A 25,210-nucleotide genomic window follows, 5' to 3' on the forward strand; every position below is an offset into this window, starting at 1 on the left:
ACAAAAGACTCACTTACTCCAAGAGATGGCTCATAAAACATAACTGTAATAAAAATATGGTAACAGCAGGAAAGTCCAGTCGATGGCTGATTAGACAGTGGGACTAATGTGCCAAGTGAGTGGAAGATGTGTGTAATCATTCGTAATCAAAATAGCATCTTTAAGTCACTCATATGCAGTAAACGCCTTATTTTTGTGTTGTACACGGAAAATATAGATCAGCATCTTGTTTGGATTGAGTTTGTTCGAAAGCTTATTCCTCTTCAGCAAACGGACATTATTTACCAGGGGACAGGTCTTCAGGATTTAGAGTTTGAATTTAAGGACCCAAATTGCAGGCTAGACTGGTAACAACAAGAGAATATCATATAAGAGTATACCAAAAAACAATTAATAAATTGATGTCCAAAAACGAGTCCAAGACAAAGTTTTATAAAGAGTCTGGAGTGTGTCGGGTTAAAATGGACGGTTGATAGAAAAGACGTGTGTGTTCTCCTGAAGAGACAGGAAATGATTTAAAGATGAGACTCGTCACTGATGCTGAACAGAAGGTTTGATTTGAGATGGAGCCGCTCAAGCTGAGAAAGTGCGTTTCCCTTCACATCGCCGCGTATGGTTCTCTGGCTTCTGATGCTGGAAGGGTTTCCTCCACATATCTCTATACTCTGCTTGTGCTTGGATTACGGCGCTCCACTTTCAGCTCATCTCTTCTTCTCTGCGGGTGCAAAGCGTCTCTCAGATTTCTCCTCTTCAAACATTCTCCAGGACTCTGAAGGTGCTCGATCGCTGCTCCTCAAAGAGCTGTTCACCTGTCTATTCAAGGTTCAGTCAGCAGAACCCTGAGATGAAAATCAGTGTTTAAGTTGATTAATATTTAAAATATCGCCATGTCTTAATTGCATCAGATTCAACACTGATCTTCATTGGGCCCTATCGACATGTGCCAAGTGTGAAGGTGTGAGCATGAACGTTTTCTCGAGATATTTGCGAGTTAGAAACTGATGGAGATTTGTGGAATCATTAGGCAAATGGGAGGAAGGAACGTACACTAAAGCCGAACAAATCAATCTCAGCCGCATCATCCTGCTGTCACAAGCCCTCAGAGGTGATGTAAATTACCTATATGGTTACCGCAGAGAGATAATTTAGTTTGACGAGCAACTATGCCGAGCGAGAAGACATTGAAGGTCCCTATATGGATTTACTATACGACTCAGAGCCGTCGGGATCAAAGCACTCACACATGCAGAGATGAAAATACATGTTATGGAGGATTGATCCTCTCGTTCCTGCTGCATCCTCAATGAAAACCGCGGATCACGGTCGTTATTCATATCTCGTTTAAGGGCTCAATCGCTTAATACGTCGCAGAATTAGAAAGATTATGACCAGAATGTCAGTCTGGGCTTAAGGAAATTATTACAGGAGTATAAGGATATTATTTATTCTCTTTTTGAGCAACAATGGATTAAGAATTTGTCACACAATCAGAATGTGTCTGCATGTTGCTTTTCATCCTGTTATTAAGGGTCAGGTTTTAATCTTTGATGAACTGATTTACATACGCAATCTGAATTGAAGAATCATTTCACATTTAAATCTAATACACACGTAAGAAAGCTGCTAAACCTGAATTGTTAAGCGGCATCAAGGCGTATGTGTTAGAGAATCATCCAGGTTGACATTCACCTCCGCTCTCCCGTTAAATTTTCCAACATGAGTCTTTAATGATCATATGCACCACATGTTGAATTAAACATACCTTTTGATGATCACTGGTATGTTTGGGTATCAAAGAAAAGCGACCCCTTATATAATTTTGTCGAGGATCTTAACATCAAGCAGTGACAGCATGAAGCAAAAATTCCTCAGAGGTTGTAAGTTGTGAGTAAAATTTCTGCCTTGAGTGTCAGCAAAACATTGTGATGAATTTGCAGAGGACAGATAAAGTATGAAGCGTACAGGAAACAAGATGTAGGGATTAATCCAGTATTTTTGTATCCTTCTTGCAGGTAACTGAAGGTTAGGCTTTGAGCCAAATGCTTTGACATCTGTGAAGATTAAAGGACAACAGTCAATGCGTTTAATCAGAATTATGCACGGGCAGTCTTCACATTAGATGTGCAGTATAAACCCCTCATGGTTTTTATGTAATTATGCACATGTAATTATTGTTTATCCATAAATATCCATAGAGATAGATAGATAGAGTACTTTATTCATCCCCGAAGGGAAATTAAGTTGTCATAGCAGCCGGTATATTTGAATACAATAAAATACAATACAATACAATAGAATAAAATTAAAAATATTGAGGTAGAAAGAATAAAAAACAGAAGCACAAGATAAAATACAATAAAATAGGTAGATAAGGTGCAGTGGATGGATACGGATGTTATAGTTTGGCTCAGGTAACAATTTTCTGTCGAACGCTGTTCTAACCTCAAGATTTTATCTGAACTCTGAACAGATACATGGATATTTATTTTAAATGGGGGTAAATCCGCAAAAATAAGTTGTTTATCTGGGTTCCCCCCCACTGGTGAGGAACGTTCGGCGACACAAATGCTCCAGAAACTCCGGTGTCACCTCGAGGTCTTGTCTAATCAATGTGTTCACCCAGATTTCATGTTTCCATGTGTGTTTTCAGTGCCGGAGCCGTGTCCTTTGACCTGTGAGTGAATGCCAGTTGTTTCCATCTCCTTTGCACAGAAAAAGCCAGATGTGAGTGGGTGTCCATGGCCTTTTGACCAGCGGAAAAGGGACTGAGTGGATGTTGAAAACCATCCTTTGTAATCACTGGACAATAGTCAAGGTCGATCTTTTCAAGCTCAAACCGCCTCTGATTGAATACATTTGTTCAACCAATCAATCTTAAAAAGACTTTTGACATAGTGGATAATATGTTGCTCGCTTATTTGGCGAGAGTTACGAGAGAGGATCAATACCACCCTCATTCAGAGCTGCTGCATCTTTCATGATTTGCTGTAAAAGTCGATGTGGACATCTTCACCATCAATCGTGACACAAAATCGTTAGTTCGGCTGCCTCTGGCTGGATTATGATCCAATGTGCTCTGTTTTAGAGCTGCAGTGTGACCAAGAGGATAAAGATTCTGAATTCAGAATGTACGCCATGTAATTCACATTCTGCACATGCTCCATTCTATATATCCAGCTTTGTATAAAAAGGCCATTTGAATGTTGGTACCGAGCGGTTTGTCCTCTGTCACGTTTCTCTCGAGAGAAGACTCAAGGTTGAGCGGCTGCTGTCCCTCACAATGCTTCTGAATATAGTGAGGTCACTGCTTTATTGCTATTGCACAAAAGTTCTTCAAATCATCGATTCTCAACGCGGGGCTTGCGAGATGATATCTTGAGGTTGCTAGATGGTTGTGGACAAAGAAAATTATATATTTAGAATAAAATTACCCATTTAAGACTTGCTTTTACATTTAAATTTCTGTGCCAGCGATACGATCTGCTTTAGAATGGATGTTATTGAGTGTGTTTTGAAAGTCAAAGTCGTATCCACATGAGTTAGTGCTTGGAATGAAGCAGAAGTCAGGTCTGTTCTGGCCGTGCAGGAGATGTCTGGATGCTCAGGTGAATGCATCGTGTTCCTTATGACTCATTGGCTCTTAGAGTGAGAAAAGACTCATAAAACAGTCAAATGTTCAGCTCAATTTAATCATAAACTTCAGAGTTATGGCAGAAGACGGTGAGGAGAAAACACATCTCAGCTTCCCCATCTGATGAGACAAGAGCTGCATTACACACCTGCGATGCACCAGCGACCCAATCTGTCCACCGACATCAGTGAGGGACTGTGGGATGAAAAGAGGATTTATGAACTCGAAGGGCACTCGGAGAGATCATACTTCCACGTCAAGGCCCAACAGACCCCTGATGAAACCACATTTCAACTCACAAGATCTCGATCTTTATTTGGAGCTGCACCAATTGCACAAAACCCATTAATAACAGTCCCTTAAACTTCTCTGAGCTCTTTCCTGTCCCATATTCTGTCCTTCCACTCGGTTTTCGTGGTCATCTGTTAAGTAGACAAACACAATAAAACATATTCTGCTCAGCGGGGTCACATGCATCAGCCTGATTTATATCATTGGATCAGGACTCAGACAAAGTTGACAGCCACTGATCTAAAAACAGCTCTTTTTACTTGCAGGTGCCGACGGGCTCATGGGCGTCTACCTCTTCATGATCGGCGCTTACGACCTGAAGTTTCGAGGCGAGTACAACCGGCACGCTCAGGCCTGGATGGACAGCGGTCAGTGTCAGGTCATCGGCTCTTTGGCCATGCTGTCCACCGAGGTGTCCGTGCTGCTCCTCACGTATCTCACCCTGGAGAAATACATCTGCATCGTCTACCCTTTCCAGTACTTGACGCCCGGCTGGCGACGAACTGTCACCATCCTCCTCGGGATTTGGGTGTTTGGCTTTATCGTTGCCTTTCTGCCGCTGGCCTGCAAGGGGCTGTTCCGCAACTTCTACGGGACCAACGGGGTTTGCTTCCCGCTGCACTCGGAGCAGCCGGAGACGCTGTGGGCTCACGTTTACTCCATCGTCATTTTCCTAGGTGGGTATCTGCACTTTCAATTATCCTCCAAGGTTTTTGTTGTGATTGTGTGTTTGTATTTATTTGCATGTGGATTCATAGCTTGATAAAAAATGCAAATCCTCAGAGCAAACAACTGCTGCTGCAGCTGATCCAGAATCAAACAACATGTCTCCCCTGTAGGTCTGAACCTGGTGGCGTTCCTCATCATCGTCCTCGCCTATGCAAGCATGTTCTATAACATCCAGAGAACCGGCACTCAGACCACCATGTACAGCAACCACATCAAGAAAGAGGTGACCATCGCCAAGAGGTTCTTCTCCATCGTCGTGACTGACTCCCTGTGCTGGATCCCCATTTTCATCCTCAAGATCCTGTCACTGCTGCAGGTGGAGATTCCCGGTATAGTAGAAGTGTTATAAACATTTAAAGGAAACGCTCCACTGTGTGTCTGTGTTTTGAGTGTCAAGTACAATATCGTGCTCCCTCAGTGCCGTTGTATTAAATATACTTTTGAGAGTCTTCATGGCTCAAGGCAGCGCAACCTGTGTTTGGATTTAGAGAAAATATCTTTTTATGGAGGACGCCATGTTTTCTACAGGCGTCTTAACTAGAGAAATTAAACTCCTTTTGAGTTTTAAAGACAAATAAAGGCTACCACAGGGTCTGTCTTGTGTTTGTAAGGATAGGGTGAGGTGAGGGGTTTCCAGCTGCAACATGCAACTCCACCACAAGATGTCACTAAACACTACACACTGAACCTTTAAATCATTACCATGATAAACCCATTTTATTTATCTTCTTGATATATAATCATGTTTTGTAAACTGAACTGCATCTTCAAATGTTATTTTAGTTTTACTGGTTTAGCATATACACTAAGTAAAAATGGGAGACACGACTTTGTCCCACTATCCAGAAATGAAGCAAAAATATCACAGGCAATGAGAAAAGTATTGGTTGGAACGTACAGATCATATGAATGTTATAAAAGTTGGACCCAAAGATATTTGATAAAAGTTTTGACACACTTTTTCCATCCATCTGCTGTGAATCCAAGCTGACGACTGGCAGAGCTGCAAATGTTTTACAGTCACCTGTCAATCTTACAAGGAGGAAACACTCAAAAGATGTATTTTCAGTGGAATCTTCCTTTAAGTTTTCAATAATCGTGTGTTAATCTCACAATATAGAAGTATAATATCTGCCGAAGACCTGTGTCACTGTATAAAGAGCATTACACTGTTTGACGTTTGCATTCCAGTCCATTTACCGATGAGCTGAGGCCCCATGTGGGGATACAAATATTTCCATTCATCAAAAAAAATACCTGTGAAAAAAAGGCTTTCATGTTATTGTTTTCATCTTCAAACCCAGACCACATACCAGGTCTGTTGTTGTTTCATTTCTCTCTGTGTTTTCCCCTCTCCACCTGCAGGCACCATCAGCTCCTGGGTGGTCATATTCATCCTCCCCATCAACAGTGCTCTTAACCCCATCCTGTACACGCTGACCACGCGGCCCTTCAAAGAGACCATTCTGCAGGTGTGGGCCAACTACAGGCAGAGCAGGCCGCTGCTCAGCGGTCACCCTGCTCATCATCCGTCGCTCACCTGGCAGGAAACGTGGGCGGTGCAGGAGAACAGCCAAGGCCTCACCCCGGGCCACGCTCTGGAAACGACAAACACGCTAGCCAAGCTCACCCCCGTGGAAAACCCCGACGAGGGATACAACGTCCTAGCGGCGTGCACGCAGCAGAAGCAGTGTACGGTGGTGTCGGTGTGTTCGCAGAAACAAACCATGCTGCACACGCTCACTCACGCACAAACAAACGAACTCATCTAGGTGTGTCTCACTGCAAGGACACGTGATCCGACTTCATCCGTCTCCACAATAACAAGCATTTAACCTGTTCAAAGATACACTTGTTGATTTGTTCATCAGTATTCATGAGTGTTTTCTGGAGATCCCAGTGTGTGCCTGTCTCACCGGAGCACCAGCAGAAGCGTGAAGTCAGTCTACAAATCCTTTATACGTAGGGTTGGGTTCTGAAATCCGCTGTCAAGTGTCTCCTGGGGCTGAAGTATTGTGGAGGTGAATGGACCTGGGAGATGACAGCATGGCACTGGTGGAAAAGATATGGAAAGACGGATTAACACATTGTTGGGTTTTTTGACTGTCACCAGCCAAATCCATTTCTTTTACAAAAATAAATCCCTTAATAACAAAAAACGGATTTTGTTGCCTACAGATAAATACAGATAAACTATCTCTCAGCCACAGCTGACTCAGCCCGCTGAACCCCAGTAAGTTTAATTCCCAGACACTAAGGCGGTGTTTTCAATTATTTTGTATGTCCTGTTAATTAACACTACACATTTTAATGAATTCAGTTAGTTAAGCAGAGGCAGCCACTTAAGGCTTAAGACAGAAGCGGTTCGGATCCCATCTCTGGATTAACTACATTTGCACCATCTGCAGGCATTAGGTATAACAGCTGCATTTCTTACTTTTAGTTATAAGCCAAGGCAGCGGAATTAGCACGGTGGATCAACCATTTGGTCCTAAACATTTTGAGCGAAATCATTTAAAAGGGATTTTCTAAATTTACAATATTATGTCTACTGGAAGTCATGAATTCTATTATAAATGTTTTTTTGTAGGAGGAAACTGAGCGATTATGACCCAAACCTGATGGGCATTCTGTGTTTTTACATCCTAACCTAACCTGAACTCAATGTTTTTCCTGATTCCTGAAAAGATCAAGTAGATAAGTCCACCTGATTGAACTCGACTCGAGCCTGAATATCATTTCAAGTTTTTTCCACAGTACTTAGAACCACATAGAACCATAGACCGTTGGGACTGGTCTACCAACAACTGAACTCTTTTCTTTGTAAAGTTACTTAAAACACTTCCTTTAAACTGGTTTTATTGTTTGTTTGTTTTTTACTGCAGTCAAAATAATACGTTTGGTGTAGTAGAATTTTATATCGACATATTTGATACATTTCCTACTGTATTCATCAGCATCACTCATGACAATGATGCACCAGCTTAAACTCTGGTATCATATTATCTGTAGCTGTAAATCAACCTATGCTGCCATGGCAGGTGACAGCTCATTTGAATATGGGAACTGTTAAAACACATGCAGATGATCTGATGGGAATCACTCTGCAAAACACCACAGCCACATTTATCACCAAAGATGCTCCTACATATTTGTAAAAGTTCCTGTAAGTGTTAAAAGAAATGGGAACTGGAAGGAAGGCTTAATAGAATGAGGATAATGGTGTTCAGGATGGATCTGAATTCCATCAAACCCAGTGGTCAGCAGTGCAGTATTTCCATTATCGTCTTTTCATTCTCCGATTGAAGACGTCCTGTGGGGACATTGCGTGACCAGAAAATCTGTAACATGTGCAGCTGAAGTCATTGAATCATCTGAGTTAATGTAAACCTGTACATTGTGAAAAAATATGATTAACTTGAAGGTTAAATTCTCTTTTGTTGTACAATGCGCCAGTGGGGAGTTCTTCTGATGGATGAACTGATCCATTATATAACGGAATTCATTTCATGCTGTATGTTGCTCCTTGACTCTCATCTTGCTGACAGCACTGTAAAAAGAACCTTCTTGCTGCAAAGATATGTTTTACTTTGTGTAAATCCTCTTAATCTTCTAATGCAGTCTGCAAGGGAAACAAAAAATATGAGCTTTTTTTATTCTGTATTTTTGTCTTTAGTCCATTGTGTTGCCTCTGTCACCAATATTTATTTTAGGAAAATATTGAATGTAATATATAAGATGGGTTTGGTAAAGAATGTACTGTATTTAAAATGGACGGGTATGACTTCGTGAAAGTTATAAGTGAGTTGCAGCTACACAGGCAGCAATTTTAAATTGTCTTTTATAAAAATCCTGTGCAGACTTTCCCCAGCTGGTCTGGGGTCAGAACATGGACCTCACCCACAACCACACAACACATTCTGAACACTGTGATCTGTACAGTAAAGACATTTGTACAATGGTCATTATGCATGCATCTGTGCATTCTTGGTTCTGTGAAGGACTGATTCCTGTGGAAATATTTTTTTTTCCACACGCGTTCAATGTGTGAATGCTTTGCAAACAACACAAGAGGAGAACAAACTCGATGCCATGACGATGGTATGCGAGTACATTGTGCTTTATGTGACCGTTTGTGTTTACATCACATTGCCATTCATGCTGAAAAGAATTCTATTGAATATTGATGGGAACGTTTGTTTTAAACTTGTGTTTTTGGTTCCTTTGTTGTATTGACCTGTGCCCGAAAATAAATAAATTCTGAAGTTGAATAAAATCTGCTTGTTGAGCTTATATGTCGTGCAAAGCAGCTGCTATGAAGCTTCCTGCATGCAAATGGAAAGATCAAAGGTTTTTGGGGAATTTGAACACAAATGTAAGGAAGTTAAAAGAAGAAGTTAATGAACAGCAACAGCCCTTTCAATAAGAATTCACTCATATTTCCATATTTTAGATGTTTTTTAAGTTAATCAGTTAAATTCCACCTAGACTCAGAGGAGAAGGTATATTTCTTGATATGTTTAGTTTTATTTGGATACACAATAATACAACAATAATGGGTTAAGTATACTACATCGAATAATGTTTTTTTTACTATAGTGCAACATCATACATCATATCAACATCAGCAACAGACACACACATTGCACATTTATTTCCAATTGCATTATTCAAGTACCCGGCCTTAACTGTGTACTTTGTACTACATATTCTTTTTTTATTATGGGCAAAGGCATAATGAGAACATCTAATATTCCAAAATACAACACCAAATATTGAATAACAGTTAGGGCTGAATACTTGAATGATGCAATCGTAAATGAATGAACAGTGTGGGTGTCTGCTGTTGATATTGATGACACTAGTAATTGAGCTCTCAAGGCCTGAGGGAAAAGAGTTACTCACTGGTGTGTGGTGGTGCGAGTCCACCGCTGATTAGTCATTAGTCGTCCATAAATGAATCACCATTACTGTCTCTGGAAATAACTTATTCATGTGGTATTATTTATGCAATCATTTAAACGTTATATTTGGAGCTGTGTTTATGTGTCTCTACGCCGGGCTACATGTTTGGTTACATTTACAAAATGTAGAAGTGTTCAAGATTTAGGGGAAAGGGATCTATTGGCAGACATTGAATATGAAACATCCTATAGTTGTGTTCTCACTTGTGTGTTTCATCTAAGTTGTACAAATTGTTGTTTTCTTTACCCTAGAATGGCCTCTTTATATTTAAATACTTTATATTTACATACTTTATATTTACATACTTTATATTTACATCAGGAGCAGGTCCCCTTACGTAGGCCGCCATGTTTTTTTACAGTAGCCCAGACTGGACAAGCTTAACCCCTTTGAGTTTTTCTGACTTTATGGGGAGGGTGAAGTGAGGGGTGTTCTGCTGCAACATGCTACTTCACCACTAGATGTCACTAGATTCTAAACACTGCACCTTTAAGTTCTTTTTTTAGCCTTGTATAGTCACAGCCATAGAGCGAGCAGTAGATTAGGAATTGTGCATCTTACTGAATCAGGGGTTGTGTGTGGACGTTGGACATATAACGGTCACCTCTGTGTACAGTGTAGCCCCTGATTTACAAACATCCTGGATCACCCCCCCACTGGTGACATGAGCGTTTGGAGAATAAACCATCAAGGACCTGAGGTGGATGGAGAACATCACCTCCACCATCAAGAAGGCCCAGGAGAGGATGTTCTTCCTGCGGCAAATGAAGAAATTCAACATGCCTCGGAAAGTGATGGTTGAGTTCTACACAGCCATCATTGAGTCCATCCTCACCGCATAAATTACCCTCTGGTTTGCTGCCTCCACTGCCAAGGACAAGGGCCGACTGCAGCGGATAATTCGGTCAGCAGAGAAGGTCATCGGCTGCGACCTGCCGGCTCTCCTAGACCTGTGCTAAAACGTGATCGTTTATCCTTTAAGAGAAGATGAGCCGAACTCAGTTTGCTCAATCAAAGTATTTATTTAGAAAGCAATGAACAGGTTACAGCAAAGCAATGGGCTTCCAGTACATTAATTGTATCAGAGCGCCTTGAACATCCGGCGCCTGTCTATTTTATAACAGTAGATCTTCGTTCCTCCTCCTCGGAAGTGCGCAGGCATAATCCATCCTCCTGGCATTTGGAATACGGAAGTAGACAGGAAGACACTCCCAATGACGTTCCTACTACTCTGATAGTTGCTAGGCAACCTGTTTACTTAAAGAAAGGCCTTGAACCAGCAGATGCAATGTCGGCCAAAGCTGTTTACAATTGGAGAAAAGATTATTAAGTTTCAGCTATATCAAAACAATCCTGACTGTGTAAACATTCGCATCCTCGAAACTAAACAATGTCATACTGACTTTGCCCCAGAAAGGACAGCTCCATGAACTCTGTCTGATGTTGAATGAATTCAAGGGAATAAGCCTTTAACAAGTGAAAAGATGTATTATTAACATTAAGCAGCAACAGTTATTAAAATCATTTGGATGAAGGCCTAATATCTAACTAAAAATACTCATATCTTTTATGTTAAGAGTACAAATATAATTTGAAATGCTTCTATCTTTATTTGGTTGGGAGTTCAGTCAGACACAGATTATAGTTAAAAGTTGGAAATCCCAACACCTGTTCCACTCCAGGACCAGTAAGAGAGCAGGCAAGATCATTGCTGATCCTTTCCATTCCGGTCACCCCCTATTCCAGAGACTCCCATCCGGAAAAACTCCGGGCTATCAGGACTAAAACCTTGCACCACCTGAACAGTTTCTTCCCCATGGCAGTGGGGCTCACAAACAAGCCCCCTGCATCACACTCGCACATAATTTATAATTTATATATTATTGGCACTATCACCAATCTCTGCACCTTAGCACCGCACATGCCCATTACTCTCTTACTGTATATATTGTTGTTTAATTGTTGTTTTGTCTGATTGTTGTTTTATGTACAGTGCACCAACCACACCAAGGCAATTTCCTTTATGTGCAGATATGGGCAGATATGTATGTGCAGAGGCGGTGGACTAGTGGCAGAAACTTGGACTACGGACAGAAAAGGTCTCTGGTTTGTCTCTGGTTCGACTCCACGGAGAAACAACAAAAATCCAAACATCCAAGAGGATTCTCTCTACCCTGTCTAGTGCGCCTGAGCAAGGCACCTTACTCCCCCAACATCTGCTCCCTGGGTGCCTTACATGTCTGCCCACTGCTCTGTGTCCTGCACCAGATGGGTTAAAAGCAGGGGTTAAATTTCCCTCCTTGCAAGAGTGTGCTTGTGCATGTCTGTGCATGAGTTTGGGTCAAATAAATGTATCTTAATCTTATCTTAATATACTTGGCAAATAAAATAATTCTGACTCTGATTCTGATGTCTAAAGTCTTTATACAATACTATGAACCTCCTGCAGACAGTGGCCAGTGGCCTGGGACGACCTCTGCACCACAACACCTGATTCATAAACGTGCTTCTCCTGGATGAACCCCTCTCTGTCACATGGTGAGTGTTTACAGATCTACTCTGGGGCCGGAGAGGTGTGCGGCGCCGCAGCAGCAGCGCAGCTTTGTGACGCGGACATGTGTCCCTGGTTATGAGACGTGTTTTGTAAGGACTCAGATTTTGTAACAGAGCGACTGTGTCTCCTCGTCTCTCCCGAACATCGGTGTCTCTAAAGCGGATCTCTAATAACCAACCCCCGGTCCGCTATTGAGCTAACGCTAGCTGACACGCCATGTTGCCAGCTAGCAGATACTCCAGTCGAGGTATGTGTCTGCTGTTAGCATCGTTAGCTAAAGTATTGTTGAGTATGTTGTGGTGCTGAAAGTTGTTTTGCTAACTTTACCAACAGTGTTGTTAGCTCACATATTCACACACAGGTTGAATAATCTTTTATTATTTTTTGACATTGGTTTAAAACAGCCCAAACAGTCCAGCTTGTGTTAGCATGATGCTAACATGTAGGTGAAAGGTGAACCAGTGTCTGGGTCAGAGACTGTGTCCTTGTCCCGGGTTAAATGACCCGTTCACACGTGTTTCATCTATTCACTAACCTTTGCACTGACTTGTTGTTGTTGTGATAGTTTGTGTGATGTTGTGTTGATTTTAACTCGCAGCAGGCAGCTTGCATTTAGCCTAGCAGCAGTCACACACATGTAGCTTAGCTAGCTAGCATGGTGCCACTGCTGCAGCTGCATGTTATTCTCACCACTAAAATAGCTTTTAAGCTTGTGTATGTCATGTGTTTACTACAGTGTCATAAGGTTGCATGCATTATGTCACCTCTCTGAACTGCTACGTGCATTTGTTGTATTTCCCGAGTATCTTATCACAGAAGTACCAGATAAAGCTGCACCCAACTGGTAAACACAGGCTGTAAAGTACACAGTCTCAGGTCTGAACTGGTCTGATCGTGTGTGTCTGCAGCCCACAGGTGCATCAGGGCTCTGAAAGCAGTGCAGACGGAGCATGCTGCCCCTCAGGTGTACACAACACTACACAACAGGTCCTGCTCCTCAGTGTCAGCGCCCCGCATCACCACACACTACACCATCCATCCCAGGGACAAGGACCAGAGATGGGAAGGTGAGATACGTCACTTGGGTTTTCTTCCTCATGATCAAGTGACTCTCTAGTGATCCATCTTATTAATATTTCTGATGTGTAGGTGCAGTAGTAGTAATTCGGTTGTTCTTCAATTTTTACCCGAGAGTAAATTTCACAGGGAAACTCATAAAACATCTTCTTTGAAATCACTATAGAAATCCAGATGTTTTTCGATGATTCAAAGAATAACCTGCATTTTACAAACTTTTTTCTCATCTTATTCTACTGAACAATGCCAAGAGCACTATCTCATGTGTGGAGGCAATTCACCTCATCCAATGTAGAAGGAAAGGCTGTGTACATTTGCAAATACTGTGCAAAGACCTATGTTAAGAATGACCCAACGATGCAGAAGCATATAGTCAAGTGCCCAAAGTTTCCTCAGGGCTCAAATCAGCCTATGACAAAACAAAATGTTCATATTCATGTCTGTATATGAAAAGGTAAATACAGTTAGTATAAATTACCCACAACATTTCCCGTTTATTCCCGTTAATTCCCGTTAATTCCTGTATACTCCCATTAATTCCCATGGAAAGTTTCCAAATTTGAATATTCCCGGAATTTTGCAACCCTAATTACACGTCTCCTTTTGAGAACTTCCCTTAATATTTGGTATCGTGGTCTTATAGGCTTGGTTGGTAAGTTGTTGATTTCCTCTTCATGTCCCAATTGATCAATAAATAAAGTTGTCACAGGGAAATAAGCCTGTGGCCCCTCGCACGACTGTAATAAACACAACCAAAGATATTTATTTGTCTATAAGTAAAGATATTCTATCCTTGAACGTGGAGCAGATAATCCCGCCAGTAGCCCAGTACTCTGGCCTCCTCCTCCCCGGGAGAAGGACCAGAGATGGGAAGGTAAGAGATGCGTCACCTGGGTGTTCTGCCTCATGATCAAGGCACCGTTGAGTGATCCAGTTCAATCTTATTGATATTTCTGATGTGGAGGTGCAGGAGTAGTAATTCGGTTACTTTTTCAATTTTACCCAAGAGTACATTTCACAGGGAAACTCATAAAACATCTTCAATGAAATCACGAAAGAAATCAAAAGAACTTCCTGTAATATTTGGTATCATGGTCTTAAAGGCTGGGTTGGTAAGTTGTTGATTTCCTCTTCATGTCCCAATTGATCAATAAATAAAGGTTTCTCGGGGAAAAAGCCTGTTGCCCTCGCACGACCGTAATAAACACAACCAAAAATATTTATTTGTCTATGAATAAAGATTGTGATATCATTGGAGCCTCATAAAGTTATTCACTGTTGAACCTGTCTGAAAATAACCGACCTGCCTACCAGCGCTCTACCTGCACATGACCAGAGTCTTCACCGTTGAGTGATCCAGTTTAATCTTAATCTTATTGATATTTCTGATGTGGAGGTTCAGGAGTAGTAGTTCGGTTATTCTTCAATTTTACCCAAGAGTAAATTTCACAGGGAAACTCATAAAACATCTTCTACAAAATCACTAAAGAAATCAAGATGTATTATCGACGATTCAAAGTATAACTTGCATTACACGTCTCCTTTTGAGAGCTTCCCTTAATATTTGGTATCATGGTCTTAAAGGCTTGGTTGGTAAGTTGTTGATTTCCTCTTCATGTCCCAATTGATCAATAAATAAAGTTGTCACAGGGAAATAAGCCTGTGGCTCTTGCACGACTGTAATAAACACAACCAAAGATATTTATTTGTCTATAAATAAAGATATTCTATCATTAGAACCGACCTTCCTACCAGCGCTTTCCCTGCACATGACCAGAGTCCTCAACCGGGAAGCCGAACCCTTCAGTCCTGGAATATTGCACACAGACTCTGAATGTATTGCTTCTCTCTTTCATGGATAGTCTTCCTTAATATTTCCCTCTCATGTTCTGGTTCATTCCCAGGGATGGAGATGGAGCGGTTTGCCGACGAGGCGGATGTGGTGATCGTCGGGGGGGGCCCTGCCGGCCTTTCGGCAGCCATTCGTCTGAAGCAGCTGGCCAACGAGCACGAGAAGGAGCTGCGGGTGTGCCTGGTGGAGAAGGCCTCTCAGATCGGAGCACACACTCTGTCCGGAGCTTGTCTGGAGCCCACGGCACTCGATGAGCTCTTCCCTGATTGGAAGGAACGAGGCGTGAGTCTTGTTTAACATTTCTTCTTTTGGGACTCAAGTGTTTACAAAGATCTATGTTGTGTATCATATCTTTTGTCACTGTGCAGTATATGTTTATACAGGCATGTAGTACTGTTTATTCATCATCATTTGCATACAAATACACTGGCTATTTGTATGCTAATATTGGGGAATGTATTTATTTGAATAGCAAAGCGTGTCATTTGATTGTAATTTTATTTATGATAATCACAAATCCTTCTGCACTCTCACCAATACACATTTTGTTCTCAACTCAGGCTCCTCTGAACACTCCAGTGACTGAAGATGTGTTCAGCATCTTAACAGAGAAACACAGAATCCCAGTCCCCATATTGCCAGGTAAATAACACACTATTGGATTGTCGTATTGATGTCATGGTTTCAGTCAGAGATTAACGACCGGTATGAGTTGTTTACATTAGCAAACAGACATGTTGTGTATCTAAACTGATGGAAGGCCCAGCACACATGATTTACCAATTCAAATCAGTTCAGAACATATCTGTTCTTTTATAACTCCCAAGCAAAAGGCCAAACAGACTGGTGCACAACTGGCCTGTTGGAGAGAATGCGGAGAGGTCTTTGCTGATCATGCCCATATTTTTTGGTCTTGCCCATCCATCCAGTCTTTCTGGAGAGAAGTGGCAAAAATTGTTTCAAAGGTTCTATGCTTTAATATGAATGTATTATTCACAATTCTCTTTCTTGGGAATATGCCAGATGGGTTGAGTAAAGCTGATATATACCTACTGAGGGTCTTGCTGGCTGCAAGTAAAAAGGCCGTCACAAAATGTTGGCTCCAGAAAAACGCTCCCACTACAGACTCTTTTGTTAATATTGTAAAACAACTACATGTACTAGAGCAAATGACTTATTCAGTCAGACTCCAAAAAGATTTAGGTGAAAAACGATGGCAGAAATGGCAAGCCTACTTGGCCAATGAGTGAGAGTGTATGCACGTACTGGGTTTGATACTTTGTCTTTTGGATTTATTGATCACCCCTGGACCTTGAATTTGGGTAATTGTTCAATGTTTTGTATTTGTCTTTTGTTTTACCTCCCTGTACTAAAAGATGAAAATGATCTATAAATAAAGAGTTAAAAAAAAAGAACATATCTTTAATCCATATGGTCAAAAGGAAAATACCAGAAGAATAATTTAAATGGGTCAAAGATATATCTATTTTTTTTTTATTTTAATAAAGCAGAACTATGGCCGCTCTCAAACTCTGGCTCCACATGTCACAACAAAAACACTGTTACCCTCAGCAGTGTGGATTTACTGAGTGCATGATTTTTTTCTGGCTGTGTGTAGGACTGCCCATGGGTAACCATGGTAACTACATTGTGAGGCTGGGGAACTTTGTGCGCTGGCTGGGGGAGCAGGCCGAGGAGCTCGGAGTGGAGCTGTACCCGGGTTACGCTGCAGCTGAGGTGAGACCGCCATTGAATCTCTTTGATGTCCTGAATATTTTAACTTTTTCACCCCTCTCATCTTATAGCTTCATGGAAATGTGCTATAGGTGGTCAGGCTGAGTTTATGGTTGTGAAGTCAAGGCAAGAAACCCAGATGAGAGATTTTGTCAAACTTTTTTACTTTCAGTTTCTTTGAATTGAATTAAGAAAGAACAGTCTTTAAGTTTGTAAATTAGTGTTAAATTACCTAATCTGATTTGTATAATTCAGCAAAGAATGATGGAACATTGCTTTAAACCTTGAGTCATTTTAATTAAAAATGTTCACAGTTCCCTCCCTCAATTTCAACTGGTTAAATATTATCTGTCTCATTTTGTCAAGGTTTTGTTCCATGAAGATGGAAGTGTAAAAGGAATTGCCACTAATGATGTCGGCATCGCCAAGGATGGTTCACCAAAGGTACCTCTTCTTTTTAATAATATTTCATTTAATAAAATTGTTTCACTGTTTTTTCTGGGCTAAATGTTTGCAGATTTATTAAAGATAAAAGTACAAATTGCATTAATTTATCAGTTTAAAGTTAGTATATTTTATAATATACACGTGAAAAGCTTAGATAAACCCAGGCTTTAGAAAATTATTATTAAAACTAATTTAAAAAACCCTAAACTGACCCAACAGACTTTGTGCGACATTACATGACATTTCTGTTCCTGTTAATCCAACCCTGGCATTTACTTTTAATGAGATCACACAAGTCATGATGAGATGGGAAGCCATTATTAACCAGGTAGCAACATGTAGTCCATCATGTCCCTCAGCCAAGTTTCTGCAAGAAGTTATGACATTAAAATCACCAAATTTAATACAGTGACCATTTTATGAGAAAAAATATATTGTGTAGTCTGAACCTGGGATTATAAATGTTTCATTAGATGTATTTGGAACAGGTGTCTTTTTTCTTTTTTGCTCATTATACCATTTTTTTTTGTCTTCATGAAATGTCTTCATGTCTCCTTTTCCTCTCGTCCCTCAGGATGTCTTTGAGCGGGGAATGGAGCTCCATGCTAAAGTCACGCTGTTCGGAGAGGGCTGTCATGGCCACTTGGCCAAGCAGCTCTACAGGCAGTTCAACCTGCGTGAGAACTGCGAACCCCAGACCTACGCCATCGGCCTGAAGGAGGTAAACACCACGTAGCAACCACATCAAGATTAATTCTGAAAGAAACTGGTATCCTCCCCCCCCTTTAATCTGGTTTATCTGATCATTCGTAATGAGGAATGTCCATCCTGAGGAATCAGACCGGAGATTCAGCATTCCGATTACCATGAAGTATAAACTCTGTTGACCCTGATGCGTCCTGTAACTGTAGTTACACACAAACTAGCATTAAACCACATAAATATATTGTCTATATCTCCTTAATTTGTGTTGTTTTTGTTACAAGAAACCAACATTTGATTCCTTTAAGAAAACCAAAACAGTCTCAAAGCCAAATGTAGTTGATGCTGATTTGAAATAAATAGAAATTTATGAAATTCTTCTGCCTGTTGGCAACGTCCGCTCTGTGAATTTTTTCAGGTGCGGGAACTGTAGTTACACACAAACTAGCATTAAACCACATGAATATATCGTGTTTATCTCCTAAATATGGGTTGTTTTTGTTACAAGAAACCAACATTTTATTCCTTAATGAAAACCAAAACAGTCTCAAAGCCAAATGTAGTTGATGCTGATTTGAAATACATATAAATTAATGAAAATTTCTGCTTGTTGGCAACTTTGTCGGCTCTGTGAATTTTTTTCAGGTGTGGGCGATTGATGAGAAGAAGTGGAGGCCAGGCAGAGTGGAGCATTCTGTGGGCTGGCCCCTGAACAGGAACACGTACGGAGGATCTTTCCTGTATCACCTGAACGAAGGAGAACCACTGGTGGCCTTGGGCTTCGTGGTGAGTTGCTTTGGAGATGTTCTTGAAAACGATATTTAGATTTGACCGCTGGAAGTCATGATTACAGCAAATGACCAAAGGATCATTATTGAGTTTGTAAAACAGTGAAGCTGTGGTAAGATTTTAATTATCAGTGTATATTATGTCAGTGTTAGATCTGTTAAAGAGTTTATATTTAAATGCTGACATTTAACAGGTAAATAAACATCACACATACAGCGGATGAGCAGTATGAAGTTTCCTCAGGTCAGGCTTATTTTTTCTGTCTCAATAAACCACAGTGTCAACAGTCTCTGTTAAACGAGTCAGTTGAGAGTTTTATCTGGAACCTCACAGGGACACACACCACAATAAATCTCCTGCAGCTTTCAAATCCTCTGAGACCAGTGTCAGTGACTTGGCTCGACATCAGAAGAGTCCCGGTCCCTCCACACATCTCACAGTCTTTAATGCTTCCTTAGTGACAAGGTGACCTTGGGAGACACCAGAGTCGGTTTGGTTTCTTCTCTGCTGACACCAATAAACCAGCTTTCTAAAGTCAAATTTCTGTTAGCAACCTTCAAACTTGTTTTCGAGACATCTGAGATGATAAAAGCTGGATCTGACGTGTCATAGCCAAGACTCTGGTCATGCAACAGTTTAAATTCAAGACTACAGAACAAGAGGCTCGGGAAAAATTACAATAATGAATGCATTTCCAAGTACTTGTCTCCTTGGGGTCTTAGACTCATTTGGTTGATTTAATTGGAATGTTTTCTATTTTCCCGCTCCAGGTCGGTCTGGACTACAGCAACCCGTACCTGAGTCCCTTCAGAGAGTTCCAGCGCTGGAAGCACCATCCGTTCGTAGCACCAACTCTGGAGGGAGGCACCAGAATCGGATACGGAGCCAGAGCCCTGAACGAGGGAGGGTTACAGGTAATGAACGGAGGACAGTTGCATGGCATTGTGTGTGTGTGTGTGTGTGTGTGTGTGTGTGTGTGTGTCTGAGCAGTGAACCAGCCCTCGCTTGGTCATTAACGTCATTAAACAGACCTCATCTAAATTACATGACAGTTATCGAGTGCGGCTTTGTCACTGGGGAAAATAACAGAGATGTACTCCCAGTTAATTTGTTTACATGGGTAGAGACTGTAGCACACAACTCTATTAAAATAACCAGTTTCCCTGAAGGAACTTAAGGACTCAATTTATTCCTAGTAGAAAATTAAAGTAAGAACACAAGGATTTTATTACGTGAAGGCTTCATAGCCACTGGGGTTCAAATTGGGTCTCGACAATCATGGAAATTTCATGGTATCGGTATCGACTAGTAAATCTTTGGTATCATGACACCCCTAGATTACATTAAGATAATGTGTGACAATAAAGACAGTTTGAAATAATAGCACTTTATCTGCAATGGGTAACATTTATTCTACGTTTGAAACTATCACTGTAATAAAATAAAAGTGAGTATTACCTATCTTAGATTCCTTTAACAGCAGTTGGATCCGATGTACAATGAAGTTGTCGCTCATTTGCACTAAAGTTCAACATGTTATGAACAGAAAGTAGAACGTGTGAGTTTGAAAATTGACTCGAACCAACTCCTCTTCCTCTCCAGTCTATCCCAGAGCTGACGTTCCCTGGAGGCCTTCTGATTGGCTGCAGCCCCGGCTTCATGAACGTCCCAAAGATCAAAGGCACTCACACGGCTATGAAGAGCGGCATGCTGGCTGCCGAGGCCATTTTCCCCAAACTCACAGCCGAGAGCCTGGATTCAGCCACCGCAGGTACACAACATCCATTCATAGCCAGGATCGTAGGGATTGTCCTTCGGGAAAATAGTGAACATGTAATTATTGCATTCATAAAGGTTAGTTCATGTTTTATGTGCCAGGGTGTGAATCCACCTCTGCATCAACTCCAATTCGATTGAGTTGAATACAATTTCAGTTGTGTAGCTCGTTAACACTGAAGAAGAAGAAGAGCACTGAGAGCACAAACCTCTCCCAAGGCTGATTGGCTTTCAGAAGATATTTCCGAGAATATCGGTGAAAAAACACAATATCGTGCTTTGTTAAAGAAACAATGGAGAAAAATCCTTTAACAAATTCCTCCACCAAGGCACCAAATTGTGCATACTCTCGATATTGGTCCCCTTAATATGCTTGGTTTCTTTCATCGAGATTCATTAATTATTACCTGGGAAATCTGTGAAAATCTCAGACGATGCCTTATCTCGATATTTTAAAGAAGGTAATAACAAAAAAAATCCGGGATATGTCGGTTTGTCTGCCAATATGTGAAGGGTTCTTTCTTGGCCCAGGTCCCATCCTTCCATCAAGTGTCATTGAAATGAGTGGTTCTGTTGCATAAACATGCTTTTAAACAAATGGAGAAGTGGCAGTGGAGTTTAAGTCTGTACTGAACTTATCTCTACAAGTTTTTTATTCTACTGGAACATTTTCAAGTTGAATCATTCTTTTATAAATGTATATTTAGTAAAGTAAGGATGACACGAGGCCATGTTCCATGAAACGAGCAGAATAGAAATCTTACTTTTCTTTTCCTTCCTCCCAGGTCTCCATGTGCCGGAGTACTCAGAGGCCTTAAAGAGTTCATGGGTGTGGAAAGAGCTGCGTAAGGTGAGAAACATCAGGCCGGCTTTCCACAATTACTTCGGCCTGTACGGTGGAATGGCCTACACTGGTATTTTCTACTGGATCTTCCGAGGAAAAGAGCCGTGGACTCTCAAACACTGTGGTGAGTGTCATGGTGCAGAATGTAATGAGCTGCTGTATGAAGGACTAACAAAGAGCTGAGGGAAATGACGTATGTAAAGAATCTATACTGAACGTGAACAGAATAAATATGTTCAATAATAAAGCACTGAATAGAAAATCGCATGGGAGGCCTAAAAAGAATGTGACCTTCAGTATTTATATTATCTCATTGAAAAGAAACTTCTCTTGCTTTCTTACTCTGTTGATTCTTATAAGAACGCAGCCTTTCCATGTAAACACGGTATATAAAGAATAAAGCTGTGTGTGACGTTCATGGCCTCAGGCGACTGTGGAAAGAACTCTTATATGTACAGTGCATCAGAAAATACTTTCACCGTGTTTATCTGTGCTGCTGATGAGCCGCACAATGCCAGCGGGTTCTCTTCCGGTGAGGAATGAGGTCGTCTTATCTCGGGCAGAGAAAAACCAACATTTCATAACCGGCTCTATCCATCTGTCTCAGGCCTTGATGCAGACCAGCTGAAACCGGCCAAGGATTGTACCCCGATCGAGTATCCCAAGCCCGACGGCAAGATAAGCTTCGACCTGCTCTCCTCTGTGGCCCTGAGTGGCACCAACCACGAGGGGGACCAGCCGGCCCACCTGACCCTGAAGGATGACAGCGTTCCAGTGTCCAGGAATCTGGCCATATACGACGGGCCCGAGCAGCGCTTCTGCCCCGCAGGTAACTCCCTCACAAACACTGGGAAGCATCACACATACGATCCATACTAGATGAGTTATTCTTTTATTCTACCTTATTGTTTTTTGTGGCTTGTGGTTTTTCACTGAAATCACAAGTAAAAAGAAACTAAAAAAGTGTGTGAGTCCAGGTCTCGTTCTCACTCCGAGCGAAGTTGACCACAGTTTGATTTGGAGACGATTTTTGAAAGAAGGCCAAGAGCAGCGTTTTTCAGGCACAGTGGGCAAACAATCAAAGTTCAATAACGGAGCAAGCACTTGAATGTTCAGCCGGGTGCAGCAGTTTGGAGAAGTTCTCTCTTCCATTTGGACAGATTCAGGAAATGAGGGATGGGAAAAGTTTGATTGCTTATGTACCCTGAAACTACTGGCCTGGAATAGTGGCGGATTTCTAGAGGTGTGATTTTTTTTCCGTTTTAAACTTATTTTGTGGTTCGATGTGCAGGAAAAAGAGTTAAGAATTTCAAATTATTAAAACTTTCCCTGGTTTCACACACGATCTCCAGAAATATGGCTATGCTTGATTGCTGCAACAGCCTTTGTTCAAAACCGTTATCTTTCATTCATGTCACAACGAATGTGAGCGAGGGGACTGAGGCGAGCAGACTGTGCTGTCTGGGGTTATTGTCTGTGTTCCTCGCAGCAGCTGAGATTGAAGAGCTGAGCTCCGTATTCTGTCTCAGACACGGGAACAGCTTGAATCCTGTGGAAACTTGAACGAAGGTTAATGACGTGTGGTCAGCAGTTACGCTAGCGTGAACACGGAGAAGCTAAATGCAGCGAGACAGTGTGTGGTCCACAGAAGTGAGCGCTGATGAAGAGCTGAAGAGATTGGATACAGCAGCACAGTATCTGAAACTGTAGCAGTGAAGAAACTCCATTCACACAGCAGCTTTGTTTTTATTCCCCTGGGATAATGTGCCGGGGGGGGTAGAGTGATCGGTACGTCTGTAGTCTTTTCATTTCCAGAGCCGAACTTGTACCGTTTGTTGTTGTCAGAGGTAAATCTATTGTAAATCGTTTAGAAACCTTTACCTTATAGATTGTCGAGAGGATCCTGTAGACGAGGCTACATGTAGAAAGAATCTATGAATTTCTACATCTTATGCCTTGCTAATGCAAAATGATGCTTTGAAATGCTTTCTACTTGGTTTGATAGATTTAACAATATCTTCAAACCTGTGATTTCAAACATTCAGAGAGGCAGCCTCCGTTTTGTGATCTGTGAAAGATGTGCGTCTCATCACGTTCAATCAAAATGTCCTACTTTCAAAAAGTGGGATTTTTCATAGCCGTCCACAATCAACTGCACCATCTTTCATGTAGACTTCTGGTCGCTGTGGGGAGGGGCAGCAGTCGGTCTGCTGTTCAGCTGTAGGATACAAAGTCCTGAGCTGCTTCTGTAGACTGGAAAATCAGTACCACTTGAAACAAAGCACAAGTTTTGACAATGAAAGGCAATGGTGATGCATCTTTGTCTCTTGAGTAGAAAATAAAACCCTTGAGGTGCTGAGAAGTTTGTCAAAAGCAAGAACAAACATGAATGTGGAGCAAAGACGACCACCAAGGCTCAAAATCCCCTTTAAATTCAATGAAGATGCACCAAATGACACAATATGTCAGATGTATTTCTTTTTTTAATCCCGATCCATGAATCAATTCTCTGGGAAAACAGTGAAAAAGTCAAACCCCATATCTTGCTGGGCTCAAGTGAAAAGTTAAACTTTAATCGGCTCTTTCCTGGATCGTTTCCCTTCCACCAAGTTTAGTGGAAATCTGTTTTTTTGCCATCTTGCCTTCACAGACTAAAACCAACAAACAGACTGGTGGAAACACATCGTCCTTAATGGAAATCACCACAATACTTGTTTTAAGTAGTTATACTAATGTTATATTACTTGTTTACAGCATTATGAGATATTCAACAGTGACATTATTCAAGCAGCTGTCGACTCACTCGTGCTTCTTCACCGTTTGGAACCAGTTCATCAATAAGACATCAATTGATCTGTTCCATCCCTCCTGGTCAACTGGTTTCCTTTGGGCCTGTTCTCTAACCAGTTCACTCTCTTTTTAACGAACCGTCCCAGGTGTGTACGAGTACGTTCCCTTGGAAACAGGAGACGGGATGCGGTTGCAGATCAACGCTCAGAACTGTGTCCACTGCAAGACCTGCGACATCAAGGACCCGAGTCAGAACATCAACTGGGTCGTGCCCGAAGGCGGCGGCGGACCCGCCTACAACGGAATGTGAACCTCAGGAGTTTTATATAATATTTTGTCTCGACTGTAAGTACAACGACATATTCAGGATTACTGTTGGCAGCGGATGTGCTGAAGTGGGGAAAATAATCTAGGTAGCTGTTTTTGAGTTTAAATATGAATAATAAAATATCAAAAAGTACGAAAGCTGCGTTTTGTTGTTGACATTCAAGTGTATTGGGTCGGAGGTTGTGAAACAGATTCAGGATCATAATAAAACTCACGTGGAAGCAGAGATCACTCAGTAGTATTTGGATGATTCCCTCAATATTCACAATATGGGCATTTAACAGTTAAAAAATGCTTTTGAGTTTTTTTTAAGAAGTACTTAATCAGCTGTCATAGATAATATATTTCCTTCAAGATCTGTATAGGGTGTTTTTAAATTCAGGCTTATTGTAGTGATGCACCGATCTGATAGTGATATTGATTCAAAAACAGCTGGACCAGGGAATCTGTGACACTACGACCAATATATGTATGAATATATTGACATGTTATTTAAGCCTGACGCTGCCTTACACACATGAAAGATCCCAGTTTTTGTATTGAATCAATACAACTCAAACCCAGTCAGATCGGTGCATCCGTGTTTTATTTGAGCATCACAGTTGTAAAGGTCCACGCAGTATTGTACAAAATATCAAAAATACAACAGAAATGAATAAAGCTCAAATGACTGCTGTCCCGTTTGATTTATTGAACTCTGTA

At 41.3% G+C, this 25,210-nt stretch overlaps 2 protein-coding genes across 3 annotated transcripts in view; both read left to right on the forward strand.

The window, feature by feature from the left end:
* Positions 1 to 6,423, forward strand: part of rxfp1 (relaxin family peptide receptor 1) — a 46,508-nt gene extending 40,085 nt beyond the window's left edge. The window contains exons 16-18 of the mRNA XM_061079989.1: positions 4,189 to 4,599; positions 4,762 to 4,980; positions 6,017 to 6,423. Of these exons, the coding sequence (XP_060935972.1) occupies positions 4,189 to 4,599; positions 4,762 to 4,980; positions 6,017 to 6,423 (1,037 nt within the window). The remainder of the gene's footprint in view (positions 1 to 4,188; positions 4,600 to 4,761; positions 4,981 to 6,016) is intronic.
* A 5,779-nt stretch (positions 6,424 to 12,202) lies between these two features.
* Positions 12,203 to 25,183, forward strand: etfdh (electron transfer flavoprotein dehydrogenase). 2 transcript variants are annotated; one of them, XM_061078960.1, is made up of 13 exons: positions 12,203 to 12,417; positions 13,079 to 13,237; positions 15,152 to 15,381; positions 15,660 to 15,741; positions 16,718 to 16,836; positions 17,200 to 17,277; positions 17,855 to 18,001; positions 18,628 to 18,768; positions 19,542 to 19,685; positions 20,374 to 20,542; positions 21,333 to 21,515; positions 21,999 to 22,220; positions 24,328 to 25,183. In XM_061078960.1, the coding sequence occupies exons 1-13, from the start codon at positions 12,387 to 12,389 to the stop codon at positions 24,489 to 24,491; spliced, it is 1,869 nt and encodes a 622-aa protein (XP_060934943.1). In that variant the 5' UTR covers positions 12,203 to 12,386; the 3' UTR covers positions 24,492 to 25,183. The 2 variants fall into 2 exon arrangements, with proteins under 2 accessions (XP_060934943.1, XP_060934944.1); XM_061078961.1 differs by lacking the exons at positions 12,203 to 12,417; positions 13,079 to 13,237 and adding an exon at positions 14,109 to 14,121.
* Positions 25,184 to 25,210: the final 27 nt, after the last annotated feature.

The sequence above is a fragment of the Limanda limanda genome, chromosome 10, assembly GCF_963576545.1.
Source record: "Limanda limanda chromosome 10, fLimLim1.1, whole genome shotgun sequence".
NCBI lineage: Eukaryota > Metazoa > Chordata > Actinopteri > Pleuronectiformes > Pleuronectidae > Limanda > Limanda limanda.